Consider the following 27474-nt stretch of genomic DNA (forward strand, 5'->3'; position numbering starts at 1 on the left):
GTCATGTAATAATTAGACTAAACATGATATATGTGGTAAAGAAATTAAATTCTGTTTTCAGAATTTGAATAGTATATTAGAAATGTAGTAAATGTCAAGGGAAAATAATGAATCAGAAATTAATTGCTTTTTATTAATAAATGATCAGTGTAGCAATTATAGCTTATCAATTAGAAGAACTTGCCAGGAGAAGTAGTTCATTGATTTTAAGTTATTCACTCAACAGATATTTGAATGTCTGACAAAGTGGTAAGCATCGATGATACTGTGATAAACAAGGTGTATGCAGTCTTTCCCCTTATGGAACTTACATCCTAGTGGACAAGAGAGGCATTGAATAAATATTTCAAGCCTAAATATTGTTGTGTGTAAATTATTAGAAGTTCTTGTTGTAGGGCCTGCAAACTCAGATGCCTGTAAAGGCCAGGCACATAATGTAAAAGAGTAAACTGGGACAGTGCCCTGAGACAATGGAGGGTAGAGGAGGCCGTGATGAACTGCATACATGCCCTGTGTAAAGGGTTCAGCAACTGATGCCATTTGGTTGATGTCATGTAAGAATGAGGGCCCACTGTTTCTCTATTTCTAAGTTTTTCAAGAAAAATCTAGATTGTCATCTGATACAGTGCAGTCTTTTTTAAGGCACCGAATAATCTAAAGCAAACATGGTTTTTGGCCTGCAGGCCTTTTTTAATATAAGGAGTGCTGCCTATTAAGTAAGGTTCTATTTAGAATAAAATTTTAGAGACTCTATTGTTCTCTCTTGATTACTTCATTTTCTTTTTGTTCCTCCTAAATTCTGTTATTCCTACGTCTTCCCATTTGTAATTATGTACCTAGATTTTTCTTCTGGCATAACTCTAATGAGGGTAGTTGTGGACTGTAAAAATCATTAAACTATGAGATTTGTATGGGAAAAGACCTAAAGTCCTTCTGTCTCCATCATATCTGGTTTGTGTTTGGCTAGCTCTTTTCCTTCATTTTCACTGTTTGGTTTATTCTTCATCTGTAAAATGGGGATAACAAGATAAATGCCTCACATGTGTTGAGAATAAAATAAGACAATATATTTTTTGTTTCTTCTCCTTCTCTTCCTGTTCTTGGCCCAGTCAAATGTACCAACTCGTTCCTTCATTGCCTTGTGGGAGATAGCACTTACTGATGTAGTAAGTTTGGTAAGAATTTAAGTTAATAATTACTCTTTAGGAATATTTCCACTTTTAAAAGAAACTCCTGGAGTCATTGCCTTAATCTAAAGTAACAAGGCTCTGATGTGTCACAGGCCAGTGGCCACTGGGTAGGAGGAACTTTCCTTTGGCTCAGACCCCACAGGCAAATAAGTGCTTGTTCCACTTATCTTGAAGATTGTTTTCAAATGACATTGTTTTCTTTGGCAGTGGTTGAAACCAGAAGTTGTGAGACAGCTTGGTATTTCCTCTGTTTTACTGATTTGCATGATGTTTGATGATTAATACAGTGCAGAAAGACCATGTGTAATTTTATCCCTTCATCTATCTCTCTTCTTCAAGTCCCTAGGAAAACAAACTTGATAGGAGTAAATATCACTAACAGCCCAATCTTTAATAAACATACAGTGCTGGCATGTTTTGGGATGTTGGACCTAGGATATAGGAACTATATCCTAGGGATGTAGGAACTATATCCTAGTGATGTAGGTCCCTAGGATACCATAAACATTTTCTGTGGCAAGAGACTTCTGGTGCCTTTGGGGACGTTTCAAGTCTGGATAATCAGCAGATAATTCTCAGTGGTGATAGTGAAGTTGTTGCATGGCAAGAGAGAAATTGCCTGGGGAAAAACATACTTTGTTTCTTGTTCTTTTTCTTCCAACTTTGTTGTGAAAAAAATTAAAATATACAGAAGTTGAAAGAGTGGTACGGTGAATATGTCCATCACATACATTCAATTACTAATAACATTTTACCACATTTCCTTTATACATTTTTACAACATTTGGGTAATTTTGAATAGGGACTATACAAGATAATAATTATTTTCTTAGGTAGGACAGAGGGTACTATAGTTATATAGAATAATATATGGACTTTTAGGATGTATATGTGTTTAAGTACTCATTAAGCATTAATGGGTAAATTACAAGAAGTTCATGGAGGATGGAAACTTAAAAAAAAATTGACGAGTAAAGTGACATGATGTGTACAGATTGCTTTCAAATAGTTGAGCACCAACAACAAACATGTTTTACAGTTGTTTCTTTGAAACTGGAATTCAGTCAAGGATTACATATTGCATAGAATGACCCTCAGTTGCTCTAAAAAATGGGTCACATTGACTCTTTTCTAGTTATCTTGTATAGTGTTCCACGTCTAGCTTTGTCTGATATCTTCTTTCTGTAATCATTTTCCTCTTTCTGGCTCCTGTATGTTTTTGGTAATGTGATGTTAAACCTTAAGGTTTTTTCAGGCTAAAGGTTTTTTGGCAAGGGTACTTCATAGGTGATGCTGTTTACTTTATACTGCATCACATTAAGAAACATATAATGTCAGGTTGTCCCAGTGTTAGTGACTACCAGATCTCTGCCTTGTAAAGTGATGTTTTTCCTTTCATACTTGGGTACTATATGAATATCCTGTTTATTAACCTTTCATCTATGATTTTAGCATACATTGATGATCCTTGGTGAATCAATTTTTAAATATTCTACTCATTTTTTTCTACTCACTTTGATACTTTTTCTCCCAATTTCACTAACAGTGTCTTGTCATTTTTGGGAATGAGTAATTGGGCAAGAAAATGCATGGAAAACTACAGTTACAGAAAACATTTAATGGTATCTACTTTTATTTGACTTCTTCCAAGATGGATTTTCAGTTCTTTGTAAATAAAGTACTGGTTAAGACCTGAGAGATGTTCACTAAGTGCAAATTATGCTGGACTAAATTAATTTCTTGTAGTGAATCGATCACTTTTACTTGTCATGTCAAAGAAATTAGTGTATGTTAGTTATAATAAAGCATTTAAAAAATTCCCTCTTATGGGAAATCAGAGGAGCTTGGTTAATTCATAGGTAACTGGACACATTGATTATTCATCGTGTATTTACTATTGTATGAAGCCTTTCTCAAGTTGCTTAATGCATAGCAGAAGAGACGTATTGATAGTCAGCTTATGGTCTGGACAGGAATTTGTGTTTTCAAGAAATGCAGTACAACCTGAAAGGAAGTTTAATTGTATGGACAAATATATATTTAAAAATTTATCAAGTACTCATTAATTCATATTACATGTCTCTGAAATATTTGGTATTGATTTTGAGGACCGTTTGGCTTCTTGACAATCAGTTTTGAATATTGGATAGATTTAAAGCTTCTTAATTGTTAGTTGAATGCATACTTCTCATCTTCCTAAGCAGAAGATAAAATACATCCATAACTATTATTCCTGAGTAAATAGCTGTGTTCCAAAAGCAATTCTCTGACACCAACTGGGTATCCAACAATTCCATTCAATTCTGACACTTAACTGTTCAGAGTTAGCACAGACTCCGCAGGTTAAGGGACATAGTCCAACAAGACTACCCCCACTTCAAACCACCAGCTCTAAGTCTTGGGGGTCATCTGTACTTCTGATAAACTTAATTGACTACAAATTTGGGGGTTCCCTTTGGGTTTGATAATTTGCTACAGTGACTCACAGAACTCAGGAAAGTGCTATGCTTACAATTACTCTTCTATCAGAAGGGACACGAATGAACAAGATGAACAGGTACGTAGCACAAGAAGGTCTGGAAGGGTGCTGAGTGCAGAAGTTTTTATCCCCGTGCTAGGTACACCACTCTGCCAGTACAGCCGTATGTTCACCAGCCAGGAAACTCTGAACCTCATATTCAGAGCTTTTATTGAGATCTCACAAAAGAAGCACGACTGATTAAATCATTGGCCATATGATTGAACTCGACCTCTAGTCTCTCTCCTATCCGCAGAGGTGGGGGGTGGGGGGAAAGGGAAGGGAGGGGCTGAAAGTTCCAACCCTCTCATCTAATCTGTCTAACCTCTAGTTGGTTTTCTGGTGATCAGCCCCATTCTGAAGCTATGTAGGGGGCCCATGATGACTTAACCTCTTAGCATAATAAAGAAATGTCTACCAGGGAATTCTAAGTGGTTCTGAAGCTCTGTACCAGAAACTAGGAACAAAGAACAGACATATATTTTTTCTTATATTATGGTAATAGAGTCAGAGTGTTGCTTAATAAACATAATACAATTTTAAGGCTTTTCCTCCCTAAAATGGATGGGGGAGGCATTCATTTAGATCTTATTTTGAGTAGCTATATTGAATTGCTGTTCCATTAGGCAAACTAAGCCAAAACATAGAGGTGAATTATGATGTTTAAAAAGATGATTTTTTTTTTTTTTAATTTAAGTTCTGGGGTACATGTGCATAACATGCAGGTTTGTTACATAGGTATACATGTGCCATGGTGGTTTGCTGCACCCATCAACCCTTTGGATATATACCCATTGTAATAACCTATAATCCTTCAGGTATATACCCAATCATGGGATTGCTGGGTTGAATGGCATTTCTAGTTCTAGATCCTTGAGGAATCGCCACACTGTCTTCCACAATGGTTGAACTAATTTACACTCCCACCAAAAGTGTAAAAGCGTTCCTATTTCTCCACATCCTCTCCAGCATCTGTTGTTTCCTGACTTTTTAATGATCGCCATTCTAACTGGCGTGAGATGGTATCTCATTGTGGTTTTGATTTGCATTTCTTAAATGATGTTGGAAAAAAGAAATGATCTTGCCTTCATTTAACACCTCACATTTCCAGTTCTTTAAAAAAGTATTTTATAAGCTGATTTTAGGTTTGAATAACTTATTTTGTACTTCTGTTTACACTTTTATCCACATATGCGTTGGGCATGGTTAAGCAGGTAAGTATAGTCTCCTTGAATTTTACTGTGTTTATATTAGCTTGTTTATCAAGCCATGTATTAATTTCCAGTCTTCTTTTTTAGAATGTGTAGTTTAACCTTCGTAAGATGAAGCAGTGTTTTGTGTTTTTTTTGTTTTTTGTTTTTTTTGTTTTCTTCCTGAGACAGTCTTGCTCTGTCGCCCAGGCTGGAGTGCAGTGGTGTGATGTCAGCTCACAGCAACCTCTGTCTCCTAGGATCAAGCGATTCTTGTGCTTCCGCCTCCTGAGTTGTTGGGATTACAAGTGCATGCCACCATGCCTGGCTAATTTTTTGTATTTCTATTAGAGACAAGGTTTTACCATGTTGCCCAGGCTGGTCAGGTTTTGAAGCAATAAGCACTTCTATGTATAATGCCTGGTAAATGAGTAGGCATACAATATTATTTATTGAATGAATGAATCAATGAAAGATGGAAAAAAATGTTCCGCTAAATTTCTTCTTGGAATCTAGCATATCAAGGGAAAGGCGGAAGCAAGGCTTTTGGAGTCAGACATAAAAGTAATAGTAAGAATATCCAGAAAATGGATATTGAGCTCAGGCCATCCACCCTTCTTGGCCTCCCAAAGTGTTGGGATTACAGGTGTGATCTCAGGCGATCCGCCTTCCTTGGCCTCGCAAAGTGCTGGGATTACAGGTGTGAGCCACCGTGCCTGGCCAAGTAGTAATAGCAGCAGCCTAATACTACTAATTGTATTAGTAGTAGTTACAAAAGCTACCATTTATGGAATGAATTGTATTAATGCTTTGCATACAGAATCTCATTTATTCTTTAGAATAGTCCTATGAGGAGACCTTATTATCTCTGCTGAAAGTATAAGGAAACTGGGGCTCATACATAATCTCATTTATTCTTTAGAATAGTCCTATGAGGAGATCTTATTATCTCTGCTGAATGTATAAGGAAACTGGGGCTCAGAAATTAATTTGCATTTGGTCACACAATTAGTAATGGTGGAGTTAGTATTCACTTTTATATCTGACTCTGAAAGCCTTGCTTCCGCCTTCCCCTTGATATGCTAGATTCCAAGAAGAAATTTAGCGGAACATTTTTTTCCATCTTTCATTGATTCATTCATTCAATAAATAATATTGTATGCCTACTCACTTACCAGGCATTATGCATAGAAGTGCTTATTGCTTCAAAACCTCCAGCCCCCATAATATTCATTGTTAATATAAAGGACAAAATCCTTTCATTTCTTGTTGGGCACTTTGAAATGATTTTGCAATACTCAGTCTTGCTCAGTATATAATATCTAGGTCTTTTTTGTCATCTAATAGTAGGGTGTGGATTCTAATGTATTTTCTGGATATTCTTACTATTACTTACTGGCATTATTAATATTATTGTACAATTATGTTGGTTATCTTACTATAATAACTGAAAATGGAGAAATCTTGAAGCAACTTTAAAAGTTTTTAGGCTAATTTTAGTCTAACTGAAATTTAGAAATTTAGCAGGAAGTATTTGGTAAAATGCCATCAGTATATAATATCCCCATTTAATAATAGTATTAGCTTACTTGTACTTACACATTCATCTATTGCTATGTGAGATGACTGGATATGGATATAGGGCTGAAGCCATTCTAAGGCAAATATGCAACCATTTTCTTCTTCTGGTAATTTTTAGGATTTTCTTTTTGTCTTGAGCCTTCTGAAATTTCATGATGATGAGCCTTGATGTGGATCTTTTTGTTCTATGTGCTGGGTATTTGCTTGGTGAGCCCTTTTCATATGGAAACCGATGTACTTCAAGTTTGATGTGTGTGTGAATGTGTGTGTTATATCTTTGATACATTTTTTTCTCCCCTCATTTTCTCTTTTCTTTTTCTGGAGAGTCTGTTGTTTAGATACTGGATCTGGTGGACTGTTTTTTTTCTGAGACGGAGTTTCACTCTTGTTGCCCAGGCTGGAGTGCAGTGGCATGATCGTGGCTCACTGCAACCTCTGCCTCCTGGGTTCGAGCAATTCTCCTGCCTCAGCCTCCCAAGTAGCTGGGATTACAGGCATATGCCACCACACCCAGTTAATTTTTGTATTTTTAGTAGAGGTGGGGTTTCACCATGTTGGTCAGGCTGGTCTCGAACTCCTGACCTCAGGTGACCCGTCCACCTCGGCCTCCCAAAGTGCTGGGATTACAGGCGTGAGCCACCATACCCGGCCTGAACTGTTTTTTAATATTCCAGTCTTTTATCCTCCGAAAACATTGTGGAATATTTCCCTAATTTTATCTTCTAGCTCCTCTGTTGAAGCTTTAACTTTTGATTTCTTTATTCTATTTCGTAAAAGTAATTTCTCATTCTCCAAATATCCCTTTTATAGAACTCTGCTCTTATTTCATGACTGCAATGTCTTTCTTCTACTCTTAAGAATATTTATAGGTTCTTTGGATGATTTCTTTAGCTCCCAGCACCTCTTCAAAGTTCTTTTTTTCTGTTTGCTTGTTTTACTCTCTTGTCATATTAAAGGGTTTCTTTGAACGTCTGATCATCTTTTTATGTCTGTTCTTTTTAAAGAGTGAAGTTCCAAAGTGATGATGCGCTTTGTGTAAATGGGACAAGTTTCTTGACTTGGGGCTTCACTTTAGCGTGACGATGCAGAAAGCCACTTTTAAATTGTGTGACTCCCACATTTCATTATCTGTATGTTTTTTCCAGTTTCCCAGAAAAAAAAAAAATGGTCTCCAATTTCCATTTGTGACTAACCCTGTATGTCTGGCTGCCAGTGTTATTGTAGCTGAACAGTGGTCTTGAGTTGAGGTGGGGGACTTCTCTTTTCAGTAGGCATTTACTTAATTCTTTGTTTTTTTAGGACTACACTCACCTTTCTTCTATTCCCATGCCCCAAAATGTTTCCTATGTCCCATATATACTGCTGGTTTAATTAATACTGCATAGGGGCGAGTGTTGGCCTGGCTGTGGGGAATGGGGTAGCGAATCAAGAGGTCTGACTGACTTTAAGTCAGTTTTCCTATTTGCCAGTGAACTACTTAGCCCTGTTTTAAGGATTATTTTGTTATTGATCAATTTCTACTCCTTTGGGTACCTCTAGTTGATCAATTAATAACTATGCCGAGGAACTGTGGGAAAGATATGAAGGATAGATACATTGGCTTTATCACTTTTCATTCTTTTGCGTTATCTTTTTAAGTGAATTTGAGGGGAGTTACAAATATGTACAGCATCAGTACATTAAAAATGATTTAATTAAAGCATGGAAATGACAAATTAAAGCATGGAAAAATAATTGCTTAATAGAAGGAATAAATAATGGCTTACCAGAAGGAGAAGTTAGTCTGTAGCGGTATATGCCCTATGTTCATATGTAGTTATTACAGAGACCTGGCATCTCTAGAGCAGTGGTTTCCAAGTGAGTGTAAACTATGTTGTCATTATTTTATTACTACTGTACTACAGTGTATAACAATTGAGAGATATCCTGGGTGGGCTGGCACTTGAGATTAGATGGAGGATTGTCCATTATGATTTTTCTTAGTTGAAACAAATTTAGATTGGCTTAACAAAGCTACTCTTTCATTTTAATCTGGTTACCTTTTTTGTGTGTGTGTGGAGACCAGAGGTAAGATTTCCATTAGGTGTCCTATGAAATTATTTCATGTGTAAATGTTATATCCTACCCTTGAAAAAAGCTGGAGGAGGCTGAAAATTACTGCTCTTTAAAGAATACGCCTATGAATGAAACTTCTATATTTAGTTATACAATTTTTATAGTTTATAGAGTGCAAAAGATACCAATTATTTTTCTTATTTACTTTTATAAGTACACATTTATTTCCCATTTTATTTCATCAGATCAGTATCCCAATTTATTTCATCAGATCAATTTCATCAGATCAATATCTGTCACAGTTTTGCTTTTATGGGATTTTGAGAACATTTAGAATGCTTTATAATACTCTCATAATTTCATGTTTGGAATTATAAAATTTAGCAGTAATATAACAACTATGCTTTACAGTATTAAATTGGACATATATATGTAGAGTCTGTGGTTACTGCCAATAATCTTATGATTTATGTACAGAAATTTGTGGAAAACTGAGGTACATGATAATATAGTCAAATTCTAGATAGAAGTACCTAAGTGAGTGATGAACGTGAAATTGGGTTGGTCATGAAAGAGTTCTGTGAGGAAAAATAAATACTTAAGAATTTGATAAGCTATAGATTGGTGGCAAGTATTACACTCCTCTCTTGGGCTACTATAGTGTCCTAACTAGTTACCTCCCTGTAAGTGCATTCTTCAAACAAATAATATTAGCTTATCAGAAAATTATTGAAAAGATAGTACTGGGGAAAACATAAACATTTATTACATTTTATTCTCAAAGCAGATACAGTTAATGATCACTATTTACCACGTTTAGGTAGAATTTCTTTCTTGAAGTTCAATGTGTCTTCTGTGTTCAGAAAACTTAACATTTGATAAGATCTGTCTAAATTAGGGTTAGAATTGGAAAACTTTCATTTTGGGAATGGTTTTTATGAAGAAAACCTACTTGATACTTTTTTTTTTTCATTTCTCTAATTCATAGGGATAAAATCACATTGTTCTGTGGGTGGGTAAGAATAGGTATATAGGATCCATGGTTCCTCTGGGAACTTACTTCAGTGACTACGTAACTTGGTTGTGCATCAGAACCATTTGGGGGACTCTTTTCCCTCTTCCGTCTAATAAACAATTTAAAACATATACAAGAGTAAAATAGTATAACAAGTAGGGAGATTTTTAGTGCTCTCTCTCTCTCTCTCTCATATATATATTTTATATATATATAGTTAAATCTGTATATCTATATAAATATATAAATGGGGTCCCCATTATAGACCTACTGATTCAGACTTGGGGCCAGAATTTGGAAACTGTTCAAGATAAATTCATACACAGACCACCTCAGGCAATTCTGATGCAAAGCTATGTTTGGGAAAGCATTGTTATAGAGGAATAATCTAGACCTAGATAGATAAATGTCTCAAAACAAATGCTATTTAAATGATTTCTCTCAGCTGTACTCGTACCACCTCCTTATCTAGATAAATTCTTTCTTTCCACATTTTCCTTAGTTTTTGTAACCAAATAAAATTATGGTAGTTTAAGTGGCCCTTTCTATTAGGTCTTTTACTTTCTGGCTTGTTAATGTTTACATATGAAATTAGTGCTAAATGAGTTTCTTTTAAAGTAATGCCCTGCATTGTTAGAGATTTTACGTAAAATACCTTTCCCAAACATCATCATCATCTGATTTATTCCTAGAACTGCCTTGTGGGGTGGTTGATTTGATTTCCCTAACACTATATATGTGGAAATCTAGATCTACAAAAGGGAAGTTGTGCAGTTTCTTATAACTGGAAATGGAAGTTGTAGAGAATCTGGAAAGAGTATGTACTGATTCTGGAGTTTCCTAGAAGCTTGTGTTAGTCTGTTCTCATGCTGCTAATAAAGACATACCCACAACTGGGTAATTTATAAAGGAAAGAGATTTAATTAACTCACAGTTCCATGTGGCTGGGGAGGCCTCACAATCATGGCAGAAGACGAATGAGGAGCAGAGTTACAACTTACATGGTGGCAGGCAAGAGAGCTTATGCAGGGCAAATCCCATTTATAAAACCATTAGATCTTGTGAGAGTTATTCACTACCACAGGAACAGTCTGAGGGAATCTGCCCCCATGTTTCAATTATCTCCACCAGGCTCTGCCCTTGACATGTGGGGATTATTGCAATTCAAAGTGAGATTTCGGTGGGGACACAGCCAAATCATATCAGAACTCTTTTCCCCTATTATGTATTCCTAATAGTTTTTTTCCTTTTACAACTTTGTATTGATCCGAGTGCAGGTGACTTATTATTGCTCAGGATGCTGCTTTTTAAAGGCTATTAAATTAATGCAAGTGACACACCATTTTAAAAAAAAGTAATTGAGCTATAGCATATTCTGTGTCAAGATAAATTTTAAAAACTTCATGTAGAAATCTTTGTTTAGATATGACAGAATTGTTCTTTAGAATACCTACCTAGTGCTTCAGATAAGATGCTTTCTCAGCTGCAGTTAACAGAATTCCCAGCCAGGCACTGTGGCTTACGCCTGTAATCCCAGCACTTTGGGAGGACAAGGCGGGCGGATCATGAAATCAGGAGTTCAAGACCAGCAGCCTGGCCAACATAGTGAAGCCTCGTCTCTACTAAAAATACAAAAAATTAGCCAGGTATGGTGGCAGGCGCCTATTGACCCAGCGACTTGGGAGGCTGAGGCAGGAAAGTTGCTTGAACCTGGGAGGTGGAGGTTGCGGTGAGCCGAGATTGTGCCACTGCACTCCAGCCTGGGCAACAAGGGTGAAACTCCATCTCAAAAACAAAAACAAAAAAACCCAAAAAACAGAATTTCCATATAAACCATGGCTTAAGTAATGAAGACATTTACTGTGTGAGTTCTAGAGGGAGGTGGTTCCAGAGTTGGCTGATTCAATAGGCCAAATGTCTGTGTTTTGGATCATTTTCTTTCTGATTCTTTGTTGCATTATGGCCATAGATGACTGCATTAGGGCTAAACATCATAGGCAACAAAATCAGAAAGCAAAAGAGCAGGGCCTTCTCTACCAGTCTCTTTTACCTATGGAAAATCATTCCCTGCAACTCGGACTGACTTTACATGTTCAATTAGCAAGAACTAGTTACATACCCAATCCTAAATCAGTTACTGATAAGGGGAAATGAGATTCCTGTGATGGGCTTAGAACAATATTGGTTCATCTTCTGGAACTGGAGGAGGGAAGCACCTATCTGATCCCATTGATGTCTCATATTAAATAACGTCAGTGTTTTGTCATCCAAGAGGGAGATTCTGATATGTAGGCAGTCATTTGTATATACCAAACTTTAGTAACATAATTGTGACATTTTTCACTATACTACATAAAAGGTATTCTAGTGCAAAAGGTGAAATTTTAGCCTTTAAGAGAGAAGTGTCTTCATTCAAGAAGCATATTTTCCTCTAAGTACTACTTCATGATTGACTTAGGAAGCCAGTGTTTTGGCATTTAATCTACTAGTGGCTTTATTGCACTTATTTTTGTCTTGGGTACAATCATTCTTTATTTTCCTCCAGTATGCTCTACGATTATATTACATAATTTTGGCATTTGTTTCTGTTTCTTTTAAATTAATTGGTGCTTTGTTTTTCTAGGTGGATTCTCCACAGTTTTCCTCGTGCGTACTCACGGTGGAATCCGATGTGCATTGAAGCGAATGTATGTCAATAACATGCCAGACCTCAGTGTTTGTAAAAGGGAAATTACAATTATGGTAAGTGAAGGAGTAGTTCTCTTTCAGAAATTTTGCAAGTTTTTATTTTTTATTTTTCTTGGGATGGAGTCTTGCTTTGTCATCCAGGCTGGAGTGCAGTGGCATGATCTCAGCTCACTGCAACCTCCATCTCCCAGGTTCAAGCAATTCTCATGCCTCAGACTCCCAAGTAGCCAGGATTACAGATGTCCATCACCATACCTGGCTAATTTTTTGTATTTTTAGTAGAGACAGGGTTTCACCATGTTGGGCAGGCTGGTCTTGAACTCCTGACCTCAGGTGATCTGCTTGCCTTGGCCTCCCAAACTGTTGGGATTACAGGTGTGAGCCACCGTGCCTGGCCTGTTTTGTTTTCTATAACATTAACCAGCTTTTAGGCAAGCTGCTTATTTATAATAATCTTTGAAGATCATTAAATTAGAAGATAATCTGGTAATTTGCAGTATAGTCATCCCTTGGTCTTCTATGGGGATTTGGTTCTAGGACCCACTACAGATACTAAACTCTGCAGATGCTGAAATCTGAGAATGCTCAAGGCCCGTATGTAAAATGTAGTATTTGCATGTAACCTACAAACATCATCCTGTATACTTTAAAGCTACTCTGCTTTCTTTCTTTTTTTTTCTTAAATACTTTTTCATTGTGGAGTATTTTCAGGATAGAAATATTTACTGAGTTATATAGTAAACACCAAGCTTATTCATCATCCAGCTTAAGAAATTAAACCCTACAAATACTATCGGAGCCTTCTTTGTGTTCGTTCTCAACTGTATCCCTGTATAGGCATACCTTGAAGATACGAGTTTGGTTCCAGACCACTGCAATAAAGTGAATGTTGCAAGAAAGCAAGTCACACAGTTTTTTTGGCTTCCCAGTGCATACAAAAGTTATGGTTACAGTTTTTATCTTCCCATTTTAGACCAATATTTCAGTTGCCTATTCTACTTCTATATCAAACTATTACTCTGTGGAGGACCTTTCTCTGCCCCATTGTTGAACATTATGGACTGTACATTGTGTTCCTTGGTCTGAAGAAATGATAGTTGGCCCTCTAATTCCATACACTGTCTTATCTTTCTTTCTTTTTTTTTTTTTTATGGCACTCTGAGCATTTTTGTATTCCATTGCATAAGCAAAGCCCAGTCCAGAGTCAATGTCTATTCCTCTGAAGACCTATTCATAGCCCCCTGAGGGCTACCAGCATCAGTCTCACTTGCCAGGTATGTTCAGGGCCTTCCTATCAGGGAATCTCATCCATAGCCATCGGTAGTCTCTGTCTGTCTTGCTGACACTTAGAACAGTTCTCACTGGCATTACGTGCCTGTGAGGGTGTAAAAGGAACGTGTCTTTATTCATCCTATGTCTGCACTGCTGCAATACCCCTATGTGCGCTCATTTCAGATGGCCACCTCCAGGGAGCACACAGACAGACCTGCTTGCTGATTCCAGTCACCTTCCCAGTCTGGAAGGGAGTTCTTCTGATGGGCACTGACTTGTTCTACTTTAATGCACCCCTCAAATTTCCATAGGTTGTGTGGCCAGGCCATTGATTACTGCCTGTCAGTCAGTAAAAAAAACTCAAACACAGGGGCTTCCACCACTGTTCAGTTCTGCCATTACTGTAAAAACAAAACAAAACAAAACAAAAAAACTGCATGCAATTCAGCCCACCTTGCTGATATGTTTTACTTTCTTTGATCAAAGTAGCAGCCGTCCAAACAGAATGTTGTCCATTCACTTTGGAACTGTCGTCTGTAAACCATGTAACTCCTTGTTGGTCAATTAAGAGCTGTTCATAGTGCACTGTCTAAGTGTCCAGTAGAATCCAGCAGCACCTCACACAGTTCCAGAGTCACCCTAGGGGTAAAGAGACTCCCTGCTTAAGAGTATCTCCTTCTTGCATTCCCCAGGTAGCACGAGAGCAGACCTATCCTCAATCTGGGTGGGCACCATCTAATCAGCTGCCAGCATGGCTAGAATAAAGCAGGAAGGAGAAGATGGAAGAGCAGACTTGCTGAGTCTTCCAGCCTTCACCTTCTAACTTAAAGTTGCAGTTCCCACCACCGGCTCTTTAGGTTCTATTAATTGGCTGAAGTGGCTCACAGAACTCAGGGAAACACTTATGGTTAGTGGCATATTTTAAAGGATATTGCAAAGGGTACAAATGAAGTGATGCATAGGGTATGAGGTATGGGGGAAGGGGTACAGAGCTTCCTTGCCTCCGTGGGCACACCTTCCCCCAGGAACCCTCACATATTCAGCTATCTGGAAGCTCCCTGAACCCAGTCCTCCTGGGTTTTTATAGAAGCTTCGTGAGGTCGGCATTCCTTCCCCCAGGGTATAGTGCAGGACTCTTTCTGGGGAGAGTTTTAAGACCCACAGTCAGAAAGGTAGGGAAAGATTAGAGTCCTGCCTTGGGGCAGGTGAAAGGAGGGCAGGAGAGATTCTGTTTCCTGAGGCCTAAGACACCCAACATTATAACAAAAGACTATGACTAGGGCTTTGGGAGTTATGAACCAGGAACTGTGGACAAAAACCAATATAGTATCACAACACCACAACACTACACTGTAGTCTATAAAATGTACAATAGCATTATGCCTAAAAAAATTGTATATACCTTAATTTAAAAATATTGTTAAGAAACAACCGATGATCACCAGAGCCTTCAGCAAAGTGCAGTCTTGTTGCTGGTAGAGGGTCTTGCTTTGATGTTGAAGGCTGCTGACTGATCAGGGTAGTGGTTGCTGAAGGAAGGGGCGGGGTAGCTGTGGAAGTTTCTTAACCCATTTATGCTGGAGGTTGCAATTTTTTGAATTTTTGCATGAGTGAAAAATCAGACCTTGGCGATGACCTTGAACAGTAGGATATAAATAACTCCCACATGCTTAGCGTTCCAATAATGGAACACTGGGTAGAAGTGGGTTTTAAACAGCAGTGAAGTTTGCCACATCAGTTGACTTTTCCTTTCATGAAAGCTTTTTCTGTAGCATGCAATACTGTTTGATAGCACTTTATCCACAGTAGGACTTCTTTCAGAATTGGAGGCAATCATGTCAAATCTTGTCACTGCTTTATCAACCATGTTTGTGTAATATTCTTAAATCCTTTGGTATTATTTCAACAATGTTCTCAGCCTCTTCACCAGGAAGTAGATTCCATCTCAAGAGACCACTATCTTTGCTCATTCATAAGAAGCAACTCCTCATTTCACAGCAATTCAGTCAGATCTTCAGACTCCACTTAATTCTAGTTTTTTTTTTTTTTTTTTTTTCTGTTTCTACCATGTCTGCAGTTACTTCCTTCACTGAAGTCATGAATTCCTCAGCATCATCCGTGAGGATGGGAATCAGCCTCTTCCAAACTCTTGTTGATGTTAATATTTTGACTTCCTCCTATGAATCACAAATGTTTTTAATGGCATCTAGAATGGTGAATCCTTTCCACAAGATTTGTAATTTACTTTGCCCAGATCCATCAGAGAAGTCATTATTTATGGCAGCTATAGTCTTAAGAAATATATTTTTTAAATAATAAGACTTGAAAGTTAAAATTACTCCTTGACTCATGGGCTGAAGAATGGATGTTGTGTTAGCAGGCATGAAAACAATATTAATTTCTTTCTTTCTTTCTTTTTTTGAGATGATGTCTTGCTCTGTTGCCCAGGGCTGGAGTGTGGTGGTGTGATCTTGGCTCACTGCAACCTTGGCCTCCTGGGTGCAAGTGATTCTAATGCCCCAGCCTCCCGAGGAGCTGGGACTATAGGCAGGTGCCACCATACCTGGCTAATTTTTTTGTATTTTTAGTAGAGATGGGGTTTCACCATGTTGCCCAGGCTGGTCGTGAACTCCTGAGCTTGTTATCTGCCCTCCTTGGATTCCCAAAATGCTAGGATTATAGGCAAGAGCCACCACACCCAGCCATCAGTATTAATTTTTTTGTACATTTCCGTCAGAGCTCATGGGTGACTAGGTACATTGTCAATGAGCAGTAATATTTTGAAAGGAATCTCTTTTTCTGAGCAGTAGATTTCAACAGTGGGCTTAAAATATTCAGTAAACCATGCTGGAAACAGATGTAATGTCATTCAGGCTTTGTTGTTTTATTTATAGAGCACAAACAGAGTATGTTTAGCATAGTTCTTAAGGGCTTAACAGTTTTGGAATGGCAAGTAAGCATTGATTTCAACTTAAAGTCACCAGTAGCATTTGCCCTTAACAAGAGAGTTAGCCTATCCTTTGAAATTTTGAATACAGCATCAACTTCTTCTCTTTAGCTCTAAAAATCCTAGATGGCATCTTCTTGCAATAGAAGGCTGTTTTGTCTATATTGAAAATCTGTTGTTTAGTGCAGCCACCTTCATCAGTTATCTTAGTTAAATCTTCTGAATAACTTGCTGCATTTCCTGCTTTACTTTGTACTTAATATGTGCTGGAAATGGCTTTTTTCCTTAAACCTCATGAACCAACCTCTGCTAGCTTCAAACTACTCTTCTGCAGCTTTCCTCACTTCTTCAGCCTTCATAGAATTGAAGGCAGTTGGGGCTTTGCTCTGGATTAAAGCTTTGGCTTTAGGGAATGTAGTGGTTGGCTTGATCTTCTGTCTAGACCGTTAAAACTTTCTCCATGTCAGCAATAAGGCTGTTTTGCTTTTTTACCATTTGTGTGTCCATGGGAGTAGCACTTTTAACTTCCTTCAAGAATTTTTCCTTTGCATTCAAAATTTGGCTGACTGGTGTAATAAAAGGCTTAGATGTCGCGCTTCTTTGGCTTTCCATGTGCCTTTCTCATTAAGCTTAACTATTTCTAGCTTTTGATTAAAAAGAGAATTGTGGGACTCTTCAGTATTGTTGTGTTTTATGATGGAGGGAACCCCAAGGAGAGGGAGCCTGAGGAATGGCTAGCCGGTGGAACAGTTAGAACACATATAACATTTATTAAGTTCACTGTGTTATATGGACACAGTTTGTGTTGCCATGAAACAATTAGAATAATAACATCAACCATCACTGATTACAGATTATCATAACTGTTGTTATAATAATGGCAAAGTTTGAAATAGTATGAGAATTACCAAAATATGACAGAGACACAAACTGAGCACATGCTATTGGAAAAAATGGTGCCTATAAACTTGCTCTATGCAGGATTGCCACAAACCTTTAATTTGTGTAAAATGCAGTATCTGCAGAGCATAATAAAGCAAAGTACCACTTTTTAAAAATGCAGCACAATAAAATGAGGTACACCTTTGCTATTCTCCTTATCCAAAAAAATCCTACTGTCTGAATTCTGTTTACTGTTCCTGTGCATTCACTGTATGTGTTTTTATTCACAAACAACAATTAGTTTTGTTTTTCACTTTTAATATCACGCTCTAACGTTGATTGTTTTTCTGTGACCTTTGTAATTAATGGCAAGGCATCTTTAAACAAGGGAAAACTTATTTTTAAATATTAAGAAAAGTGAAAAATATTTTAATAGGCCATTAAAAACTTCAGTGACTCTAACTTAACTAGCCTAAGTAGTTAAAAAAAATGTAGAATAAAAATTTCCTCCTTTTCTAGGGTTGCATATGCTCAGTGCTCTGGATGGCTTCTTATTCTTGTTCTTATTCCTTGTCCTCCCATTTCTCCCCTCCTCTTCATCCTCTTTTCTCTTTCTCCATGGTTTTTTGAGTGCTTACACACAAACACACACACAGGTGCATATATATATTTGAAGATTGTTTTGTTGAGGTGAAATTCACATAATTATAGCATCTTTATTTTTTGTGGCTGAATAATATCCCGTTATATGTCTGTAACACAATTTATTTATCATTCATCTGTTGATACAGTTTAAGAAATTATTTGATGAGCATTTGGGCTGTTTCTGTCTTTTGGGTATTATAATTAATACTGGCATGAATATGTGCATGCATCTATTTGCTTGAGTACCTGGTTTCAGTTGTTTTGGGTATATACCTAGGAGTGGAATTGCTGGGTTATATGTACTTTTATGTTGAGTATTTTCCGTAGCAGCTGAACCATTTTATGTTCTAAGGAAAGTATTTTTCCGCGTTCTTGCCAACACTTGTTATTAATGTCAGTCCTACTTATCCACCTGCTAAGAGGGGGATTTCTTATTTTGTATCAGCGTCTTTACTAACACACATATTACAATCCCTTTTGTTAGCAAATAAGTGCATTTGCACCATCTGACTTTTTTAAATTCTGCTTTTATTTTCTGTATTCCTTAGCTAGATTAGAGATGATTAGGCTTTGGCATTTACTTTTGTACAGGTAAGGCTATTAGCTAGAAGGGTGAAAAGATTTACCTCAAGATGATGGAGAAGCTTAGACTAAGTTCTCTAACTAACTTGAGTCAAGATATTATAGTTTTGTACTATTGTACAAGACTTCTTTCTTCCTCTCAATAGAATTTGTATGATTTTTGAGAGATATATGAGGAGCAGCACACTCAAATCTTACGCTTTTGAACATTTTTTAGGGAGATTAGGTCTTTAGAATGGTGGTCTGTCAACTTTTTTGATGATTCGTCCCCATTATGTATATTTACTTAAAATAATTCCCATGTTCAGTGGCCTTTAGCCCCTTATTTCAAATTACATTGCATAGTTAAAACTAGGTTTATTGGTAACGATAGTTGATGTGAATTTATTTTAAATAATATTTTTAATAGTTGTTTTTAAATTTCCCAGTGGAACAGAGTAGATTATTATTCTTAACCTCATTGTATGCTGATGACTATTTTGTAAAAGATGCAAAAGTTTCAGATTTTTCATTTTCTTAATTTCCTTATATTTGTATTAGCATTATCTTTATGGTTTCTTTTTAGAAATCTTTTTAGCCACTTGTTCATTTTTTTAGGTTATTTAGTTAGAAGTGCATGTATCTATAAATTCATGTAATAGCTACACGTAAATTGCAATACGTTGCAGGCAAAATAAATGAGAATATAATTGTTAATAAATATTGGAGCTTAGTTATTTTATTTTTTAGATAAAAACAAATATAATAAAAGTTATAATATTTTATTCTCAAGTTCTTTGTACACTTTTGGGAGCTATTCCTTTTGAGTGAACCATTTTCACAGTTCAATTTAAAAATAATTTTGATATTTGCTGTTAGAAAATTACAGTCATAGCATTGGGAGATATACCTATGTTAGATTCTGTACTCATGCTTAATTCTTACCTTTTGAAATTCTTTACATTAATTTAGGCTTCAAACCGTTACTAATTCTATACCTCTAAAATGTACATTTTCTAGTTTTCATTTTTTTTTTCTTTCCAGAAAGAGCTATCTGGTCACAAAAATATTGTGGGTTATTTGGACTGTGCTGTTAATTCAATTAGTGATAATGTATGGGAAGTCCTTATCTTAATGGAATATTGTCGAGGTAAGTGTTTTTTTGCATTTGTACTGTAATAAAAAGTTTCTCCTTAAATGGGTTACTAGGTATATTTGTTATTTCCAGGGTAGCTGCTAACTAATTCTAGTCACTTATTGTAATCTTACCTTTCATTATGTAGTTAGGAATATTGTTAAAACATTATTTAAAACCTAGTCATAGTTGCTGCAGTTATGATATGAGCATGTAAATGCAGAATGAGAAAAGTGATATTGAGTTTAAAATAGGAAATCTAAGCAGGTACAGAGTTACAGTTCTTGCTCTCCATAGAATTCTTTTGTAATCCAACCAAGAAGAGTATAATATGTCAATATTAATGTTGTAAGATTTTTCCAGCACTCTACTACGTTAAATTTGGAGGATGCATTTTGATCTGTAGACTTTATAAACCTGTTTTATGTAGTCTCTTGGTGGTGTTTGTAAACATTAGAATATAGAAAATCACATTTTATTTGGATCTAATGTGATGTTTTAAAATAAATATTTACTTGTATAGCATACCTTAATCATCATCATCATAAAAAAAATTCCTGACATTTAATTTTGGTTTTTTTTTTTTTTTGAGACAGAGTCTCTCTCTGTCACCCAGGCTAGAGTGCAGTGGTGAGATCTTGGCTCACTACCAGCTCCGCCTCCTGGGTTCACGCCTTTCTCCTGCCTCAGCCTCCCGAGTAGCTGGGACTACAGGTGCCCGCCACGAGGCTCGGCTAATTTTTTGTATTTTTAGTAGAGATGGGGTTTCACCATGTTCACCAGGATGGTCTCGATCTCCTGACCTCGTGATCCGCCCACCTCGGCCTCCCAAAGTGCTGGGATTACAGGCATGAGCCACCATGTCTGGCCTTAAAAATTTTAATGTGTGGAAAGGTGGAGGCAAATATTCTATTTCCTACAAACTTGCAAGCCATATTTGGCACTTGTGGTTCTAGGGAGCCCTGGTTTACATTTACATTCTCTTCAGACAGTAGTGATTGCTAATTATTATCCCAGAAACTCTTACAGTTTCCTGAAGGTTGTGGAAGAAGAGGGAGATGATGGTGATGTTGGAGAAAATATGATCTTGTTTACTGCAGTATTTTAAGGAGGGAAGGATGGGGGAAATGAAGTGAATCAATGTTACAATACCTACTGTGATATATTTGTAACTTATTTCCATACACAATATTTAACAAACAGATGTTTCTCGATTGTTTTTTCTTTATGTCTTATCTTCTCTACTATAAAGTACTGTACTGTGATCTCTTTTAGGAGAAGATGCTGATTTTTTTCTACCCCATTTTCCTGAATTCTAGTATTTATAGTGCTAATTCGTAGAGTTTACTCATAGCCCTTGACTACTTGTAACTTTTAAAAGATACTTGAATCAAGCATAATCGTAACCTTGGATAAATTTAATTGTCACTTAGAAGACATCTTAAAAGGGGAATCAAATGACCTTCAAGTTTTAGGGGCAAATTTTATTTTAAAGTAGAAGAATGATCATATCTGTTTTTTGAGGAATGCATTGTTTTATTTTAAAAATTTTTTAGAAATAGTTATCCGGTATTCAAATCATCAAGCTCTGTGGTATATGAAATTTAAAATTTTTATCAAAGTAATTTATGTATATGGTTTAAAAAGTCAAATAGTTGGCCATGCGCAGTGGCTCATGCCTATAATCTCAGCACTTTGGAAGGCAGAGGCGGGTTGATCACGAGGTCAGGAGATCGAGACCATCCTGGCTAACACGGTGAAACCCTGTCTCTACTAAAAATACAAAAAAAAAGTTAGCCGAGCATGGTGGCGGGTGCCTGGAGTCCCAGCTCCTTGGGAGGCTGAGGCAGGAGAATGGCATGAACCCGGGAGGTGGAGCTTGCAATGAACCGAGATCGCACCACTGCACTCCAGCCTGGGCACATAGCAAGACTCCGTGTCAAAAAAAAAAAAAAAAAAAAAAGTCAAATATCTTAAGCTGTGGCTAAATCAGTACCCTCCTGCCTCATCCCTCTTTTCAGAGGTAGTCCCTTTAAAATATTTGAGATGTTTCTTATATTTACTTCCATATTTCCACACTGCATTATATAAAAGAGAATCAGTAATTTTAGTGATTTCTTAAGGGTACAAAAGAGAAAGGACTTAGAAAATCAAGGGAAGTATATAATTCTGTGCATGAAGAGGCTCTTGAAAGTTTTCTAGTGCTATTTTTGATGTTTTAGATATTGTCTCTAAGAAAAGGTAAGAATTTTACTTCTAGTATAGATATTCTCAGGTTTTGGACCAAATCAGTGTTTATTTTCGCATTTAATGGTGTCTGTAGTTGTATTTTCTTATCCTTTTTTTTCCTGGAATTAGTAATTACCTCATTTTTCATTTGCCTAATTTTCTTCTTGTATATTAATATTTTAGTCCCGCATTTTCCAATAGAAGTAAAAATAATTGGCTGGGCACAGTGGCTAACACCTATAATCCCAGCACTTCGGGAGGCCGAGGCAGGTGGATCAAGAGGTCAGGAGTTCGAGACCAGCCTGACCAACATAGTGAAACCCCTTCTCTACTAAAAATACAAAAAATTAGCTGGGCATGGTGGCGGACGCCTATAGTCCCAGCTACTCGGGAGGCTGAGGCAGGAGAATGGCGTGAACCTGGGAGGTGGAGGTTGCAGTGAGCCAAGATCGCTCCACTGCACTCCAGCCTGGGCAACAGAATGAGACTCCGTCTCAAAAAAAAAAGAAGTAAAAGTAATTATGCAGTATGTTTAGACATTTTAATATTTGTTTTGATTTCATTTTTTTCTTCCCTTAAAAACACCCCTTGGGGAGACTTCGATCATCCTGCTTAATTTTGAACAGCAGTTAGCTGTCCTTCTGGAAATTCCCTTTGCCTCCCTTCTGTCTTGGATTCCCTGCTACTTATGCCACACCTTTGTTTTCACTCCCTAATTTGGAAGACTTTGTTTTTCAGTAGCTTTCTGACTGGATTTTTTGGAGAAGCATTTTTGAAACCTTGCATATATAAATATATTTTTATTCAGTGCCCACATTGATTGTTACTTTGGCTGGCTAAAACATTATAGGTTGGAAATAATTTTGATCCAGAATTTTGAGGACATCATTCCACTTTTTTCTTAGTGTTGTTGGCAAATTGATGTTATTGTGATTGCTTAATTTTTCTACGTGACATCTTTTCTCCATGGACACTTTTAGTTTGAATCTTTCCTTTATCTACAACGTATTGAAATTTCAAGATATACATGCCTTACTGTGTGTCATTTTTGGTATGCTTTTTGTGGCGTTTTTGTCTTCCATTTTCTGTTCTCTCTTACTGGACTTCTCATTTTCTTTCAGATGTTCTGAGCTTTCTGGATTGATAATCCTCTGATTTTCTTTTCTTATTTTCCTTTTCTTTATTCTTTTATTGTTGGAAGCATTCCTCTTTTAGCTCTTCTATAGAATTTTGTATTTCTATTATATTATTTTTAATTTCCAAGGACTCTTTTTTTTTTTTTGAGATGTAGTTTTGCTCTGTCACCTAAGCTAGAGGGTGCATAGTGCCATCTCAGTTTACTGCATCCTGTGCCTTGTGGGTTCAAGCAATTCTCATTCATGCCTTAGCCTCTTGAGTAGCTGGGATTACAGGTGTGCACCACCACACCTGACTAATTTTTGTATTTTTAGTAGAGATGGGGTTTTGCCATGTTGGCCAGGCTGGTCTTGAGCTCCTGACTTCAAGTGATCCACCTGCTTCGGCCTCCTAGAATGCTGGGATTATAGGTGTGAGCTACCACTCCCAGCTTGGCTCTTTCGTGTTCTCTCAGTGTTCTTTGCTAAAGTACACCTTGTTACCATGCAGGGATATTGGGGAAAAAAATACACCTAGTTTTTGTTTTAGCTGCAAATCTTTTTTTGTCTGTGGATATTAATTTCAGTGTATCCATTTTTCTTTCTTTCTACCCCTGACCCTTCTTTCTTTGTTTTTGAGACAAGGTCTCACTCTGTCATCCACACTGGAGTCCAAAGTCAAACTTCAGGACTCAAGTGATCCTTCTGCCTCAGCCTCTTGAGTAGCTGGGATTAGAGGTGCACATGGCCATGCCTGGCCAATTTCTTAATTTTTAATTTTTTGTAGAAACAGGGTCTCACTTTGTAGCCCAGGGTGGTCTGGAACTCCTGGCCTCAAGCAGTCCTCCCACCTCAGCCTCCCAAAGTGTTGGGATTAAGGGCAGAACCACTGTGCCCAGCTAATGTTAGTTTTAAATTTTTTTCTTTTCCTTGCTGTATTAGTCCATTTTCATGCTGCTGATAAAGACATACTCGAGACAGGGCAATTTACAAAAGAAAGAGGTTTAATTGGACTTACAGTTCCATGTGGCTGGGGAAGCCTCTCAATCATGGTGGAAGGCAAGGAGGAGCAAGTCACGTTTTATGTGGATGGCAGCAGACAGAGAGGGTTTGTGCAGGGGACCGTCCCTTTTACGTCCCTTTTTAAAACCATCAGATGTCGTGAGACTTATTCACCATCACGAGAACAGTAGAGGAAAGACTTGCCCCCATGTTTCAGCTACCTCCCAATGGGTCCCTCTCACAACATGTGGGATTTCGCGATGAGCTTTGGGTGGGGACATGGACAAACCATGCTTTCTCTTTTTTTGTTCGAAGTTTTCTTCGGATGTTTTACCTGCTAAGGTTACTACATGTATTACAGATCAGTTGGACCCTCTAAGTGGGCAATTATTTCTTAATAGAAGAAATCAAGAATGCCTGAATGGAGTATGCTCAGTTTTCTCAATGGAGTATGCACAATCTCTTTTCTCAGATGAATCAATTAGATAAGTTCCTTTTTCTCCCATGGGGGAGGAGAGATTTGGAAGGGCAGAGAATAGAGGACTAAATATTCTCCACTTACTTCCTCTGTAACAGCTAATTGCATTACATAAAATTGTTTAACAATTAAGGTATTTTAGTAAGGGAACCTATATAATGTATACAGTTCAGGGACATTGGTTTTTATTATGTAGGGATAAAACTGTACAGAGAGTAAAACATATGTTATATAGCTCGTATCCCCTTACGTGGTTTTAGGTATTCAGTGTTTACCATCATCTTCTGTCGAGTGTAATCATCTTTTGTCTTTGTAAATTCATGGTTTGATACTGCTTTATTTGCTAATATTTTGATACATAGATTTAAAGAGAAATTATGTACTTTAGGTCTCAGACTTCCAGAAATCAGTATTGGTATTTTGAGCACATTTATAGTATTTTATGAATAATTTGTGAGTAAATTATGAAAATTTATGAATTTTTGATGTATGTTTTTAGGAAGTATTCTACATATGTTTCCATGGATTATATATCTGTTAGTATTTGCTTAATTAAAAAAAATTCCAAAACTCAGTAGCGTAAAATAACATTCATTTATTATCACCTGTGTATCCATGGGCCAGCTGCTTTCAACTTAGCTTGGTTGGGTGGCATTGCAGATTTTGGCACGGCTTGCTCGCATGGCAGTGGTTAGCTGGGATTAGTTGGAGTAGCTCTGCTTCACGTGTCCGTCGTCCTCTTTCTGGCACTAGCAAGCTGTCCTGAGGATGGTTTTCTCATGTGGATGATAGAAACATCAGAAGGCATGTAGAAGCACATGAGGCCTCTTAAGGCCTAGTCTCGGGACTAGGACACTGACGCTTTTACCGGTTTCTGTTGGCTAAAGAAAATCACATGACTGAGCCCAAATCAGAGAGCAGGAAATTTATCTGCCTCATTTATTGGGACAGACTGCAGAGTTACATGACAAAGTGCATGTAAAAAGTGAAGTTTGAAAATTTAAGGCCAGTAATGCGATCTACTACAGATAAAATTGAATAATCTTGTTGTATTAGTCAGGGTTTTCTAGAGGGACAGAACTAATAGGATAGATATACATATAAAGGGGAGGTTTATATATATATAAAGTATTAACTCAGGAAATCACAAGGTCTCACAATATGCCATCTGTAAGCTGAGGAGCAAGGAAGCCAGTCCGACTGCAAAAGCTGAAGCAGTTGGAGAGATGTTCAAGGGCAGGAGGCATCCAGCATGGGAGAAAGATGTAGGCTGGGAGGCTAAGCCAGTCTGGTCTTTTCCTGTTCTTCTGCCTGCTTTTTATTCTGGCTGTGCTGGCAGCTGATTAGATTGTGCCCACCCAGATTAAGGGTGGGTCTGCCTTTCCCTGCCCGCTGACTCAAATGTTAATCTCCTTTGGGAACACCCTCACAGACAAACCCAGAATCAGTACTTTGCATCCTTCAATCCAATCAAGTTGACACTCAGTATTAACCATCACAGTTGTAAAAATAAAAAAGTCATATTATCAGAAATTTAAATGGAGTAATAGGTTGTATTTATGGTTTTTTTTAACTAAGTGGTAATATGTGTACTCAGATAGGGATGTTGTTGAACACCTTTTTAAGAGGTTAGAAAAATGTTGCTTTTTAATGTTAGTGATGAAATTTGGCAGAGTGTAAAAAGCTTTTGTTTTGGGTTAATGATACCTCTTTGGAAAATATGGAAAGAGTTGAGAGTTGTAGGGATCTCATTTTATTTTATTTTTATTTATGTATTTATTTATTTATTTGCAGTTGCAAGATTTAATAGAGTGAAAACAGCTCCCATACAAAGGGAGGGACCCGAAGAGGGTAGCCATTGCCAGCTCAAATGCCTGGGTTTATATCCTGATCATTGTCCCTCCCGCTGTGCTCTCAGGCGATAGATGATTGGCTGTTTCTTTACCTCCTGTTTTTGCCTAATTAGCATTTTAGTGAGCTCTCTTTGCTACCTGATTGGCCAGGTGTGAGCTAAGTTGCAAGCCCCACGTTTAAAGTTGGGGTATCTCATTTTAAAAGACCTTCAGTATATGTTTGATTTCCATATCTGACTTTTTACCTTTTTTTATTAGAATACCTTCTTTTAAGCTTTAATTTTCAGAAAACTCTGATTTTTGAGTAATGAAATTTTATTTATTTCATTTGAAATTCAGCCCAAATATAGTTTTTAGTTTTCTCTAGGGACTTGTTTTTTGTGATTGAGGATTTCTACTTCAAAGGTCTCTGGACAGAAGAAAGGGAATTAAAGTTTGTTTAAAATTTATTCTGCTTATTTTAACATTGAAAGTTTGGAAGAGGTGGATTGAGTTCAAGGTTATGATTTCTTTAGCTATGATATGATATTTCAAGGATGTGAATGTACACAAAGAAAGCATTTTTTAATTCTGTTTAATTATTCTTAAACTAGAGAAGCCTGGGTTTAATTAAAAGACAGGGAGTCTGCCAAATGAGGGAGTGGTGGAAGTTGCTGCATGGTCAGGTGCCCCAGTCTTGTGAGATAATCTGAACAAGTTACACTTGAGTTTTCTGAAAGTTGGGGATTCATAGGTAAAATTAATGTTCTTTTTGCTTTAAAATTATATGAGAAAAATATTCTCAGAAAAGACAAGATTGCTTAGACAGTAATAATAAAAGGAACAAGTTTATATGTACCTTCTCATAGATTGTAAAATAGCATATGTTCATTTATCTAACCTTGTTAAAGGAAAGTTGCAGGTTAATGAATGCTTTATGTTTTTTTGAATTCCCAAACTCAGTTTTTATTAGACTGATTTCTGTGCGAATCACATATTTACTTGCATTCCTAAAATATAATGATGATTAATGTTTTGTTAATAATTAAGAATCATTATTAGACTATCAATTTCTATATTGTAATATATAACCTTCTCAGGGCTTAATGGTATATGTGTGGCAATTTGATTTTAGTCAA

The 27474-nt window shown here is 37.0% G+C and overlaps 1 protein-coding gene across 2 annotated transcripts in view; it reads left to right on the plus strand.

Annotated features, from left to right (window-relative positions):
• BMP2K (BMP2 inducible kinase) overlaps positions 1 to 27474 on the plus strand; it is a 142136-nt gene that overhangs the window by 40033 nt on the left and 74629 nt on the right. For both annotated transcript variants that reach the window (XM_054486538.2, XM_054486539.2), the window contains exons 2-3: positions 12173 to 12291; positions 19589 to 19694. In XM_054486538.2, the coding sequence (XP_054342513.1) occupies positions 12173 to 12291; positions 19589 to 19694 (225 nt within the window). The remainder of the gene's footprint in view (positions 1 to 12172; positions 12292 to 19588; positions 19695 to 27474) is intronic.

The sequence above is a fragment of the Pongo pygmaeus genome, chromosome 3, assembly GCF_028885625.2.
Source record: "Pongo pygmaeus isolate AG05252 chromosome 3, NHGRI_mPonPyg2-v2.0_pri, whole genome shotgun sequence".
NCBI lineage: Eukaryota > Metazoa > Chordata > Mammalia > Primates > Hominidae > Pongo > Pongo pygmaeus.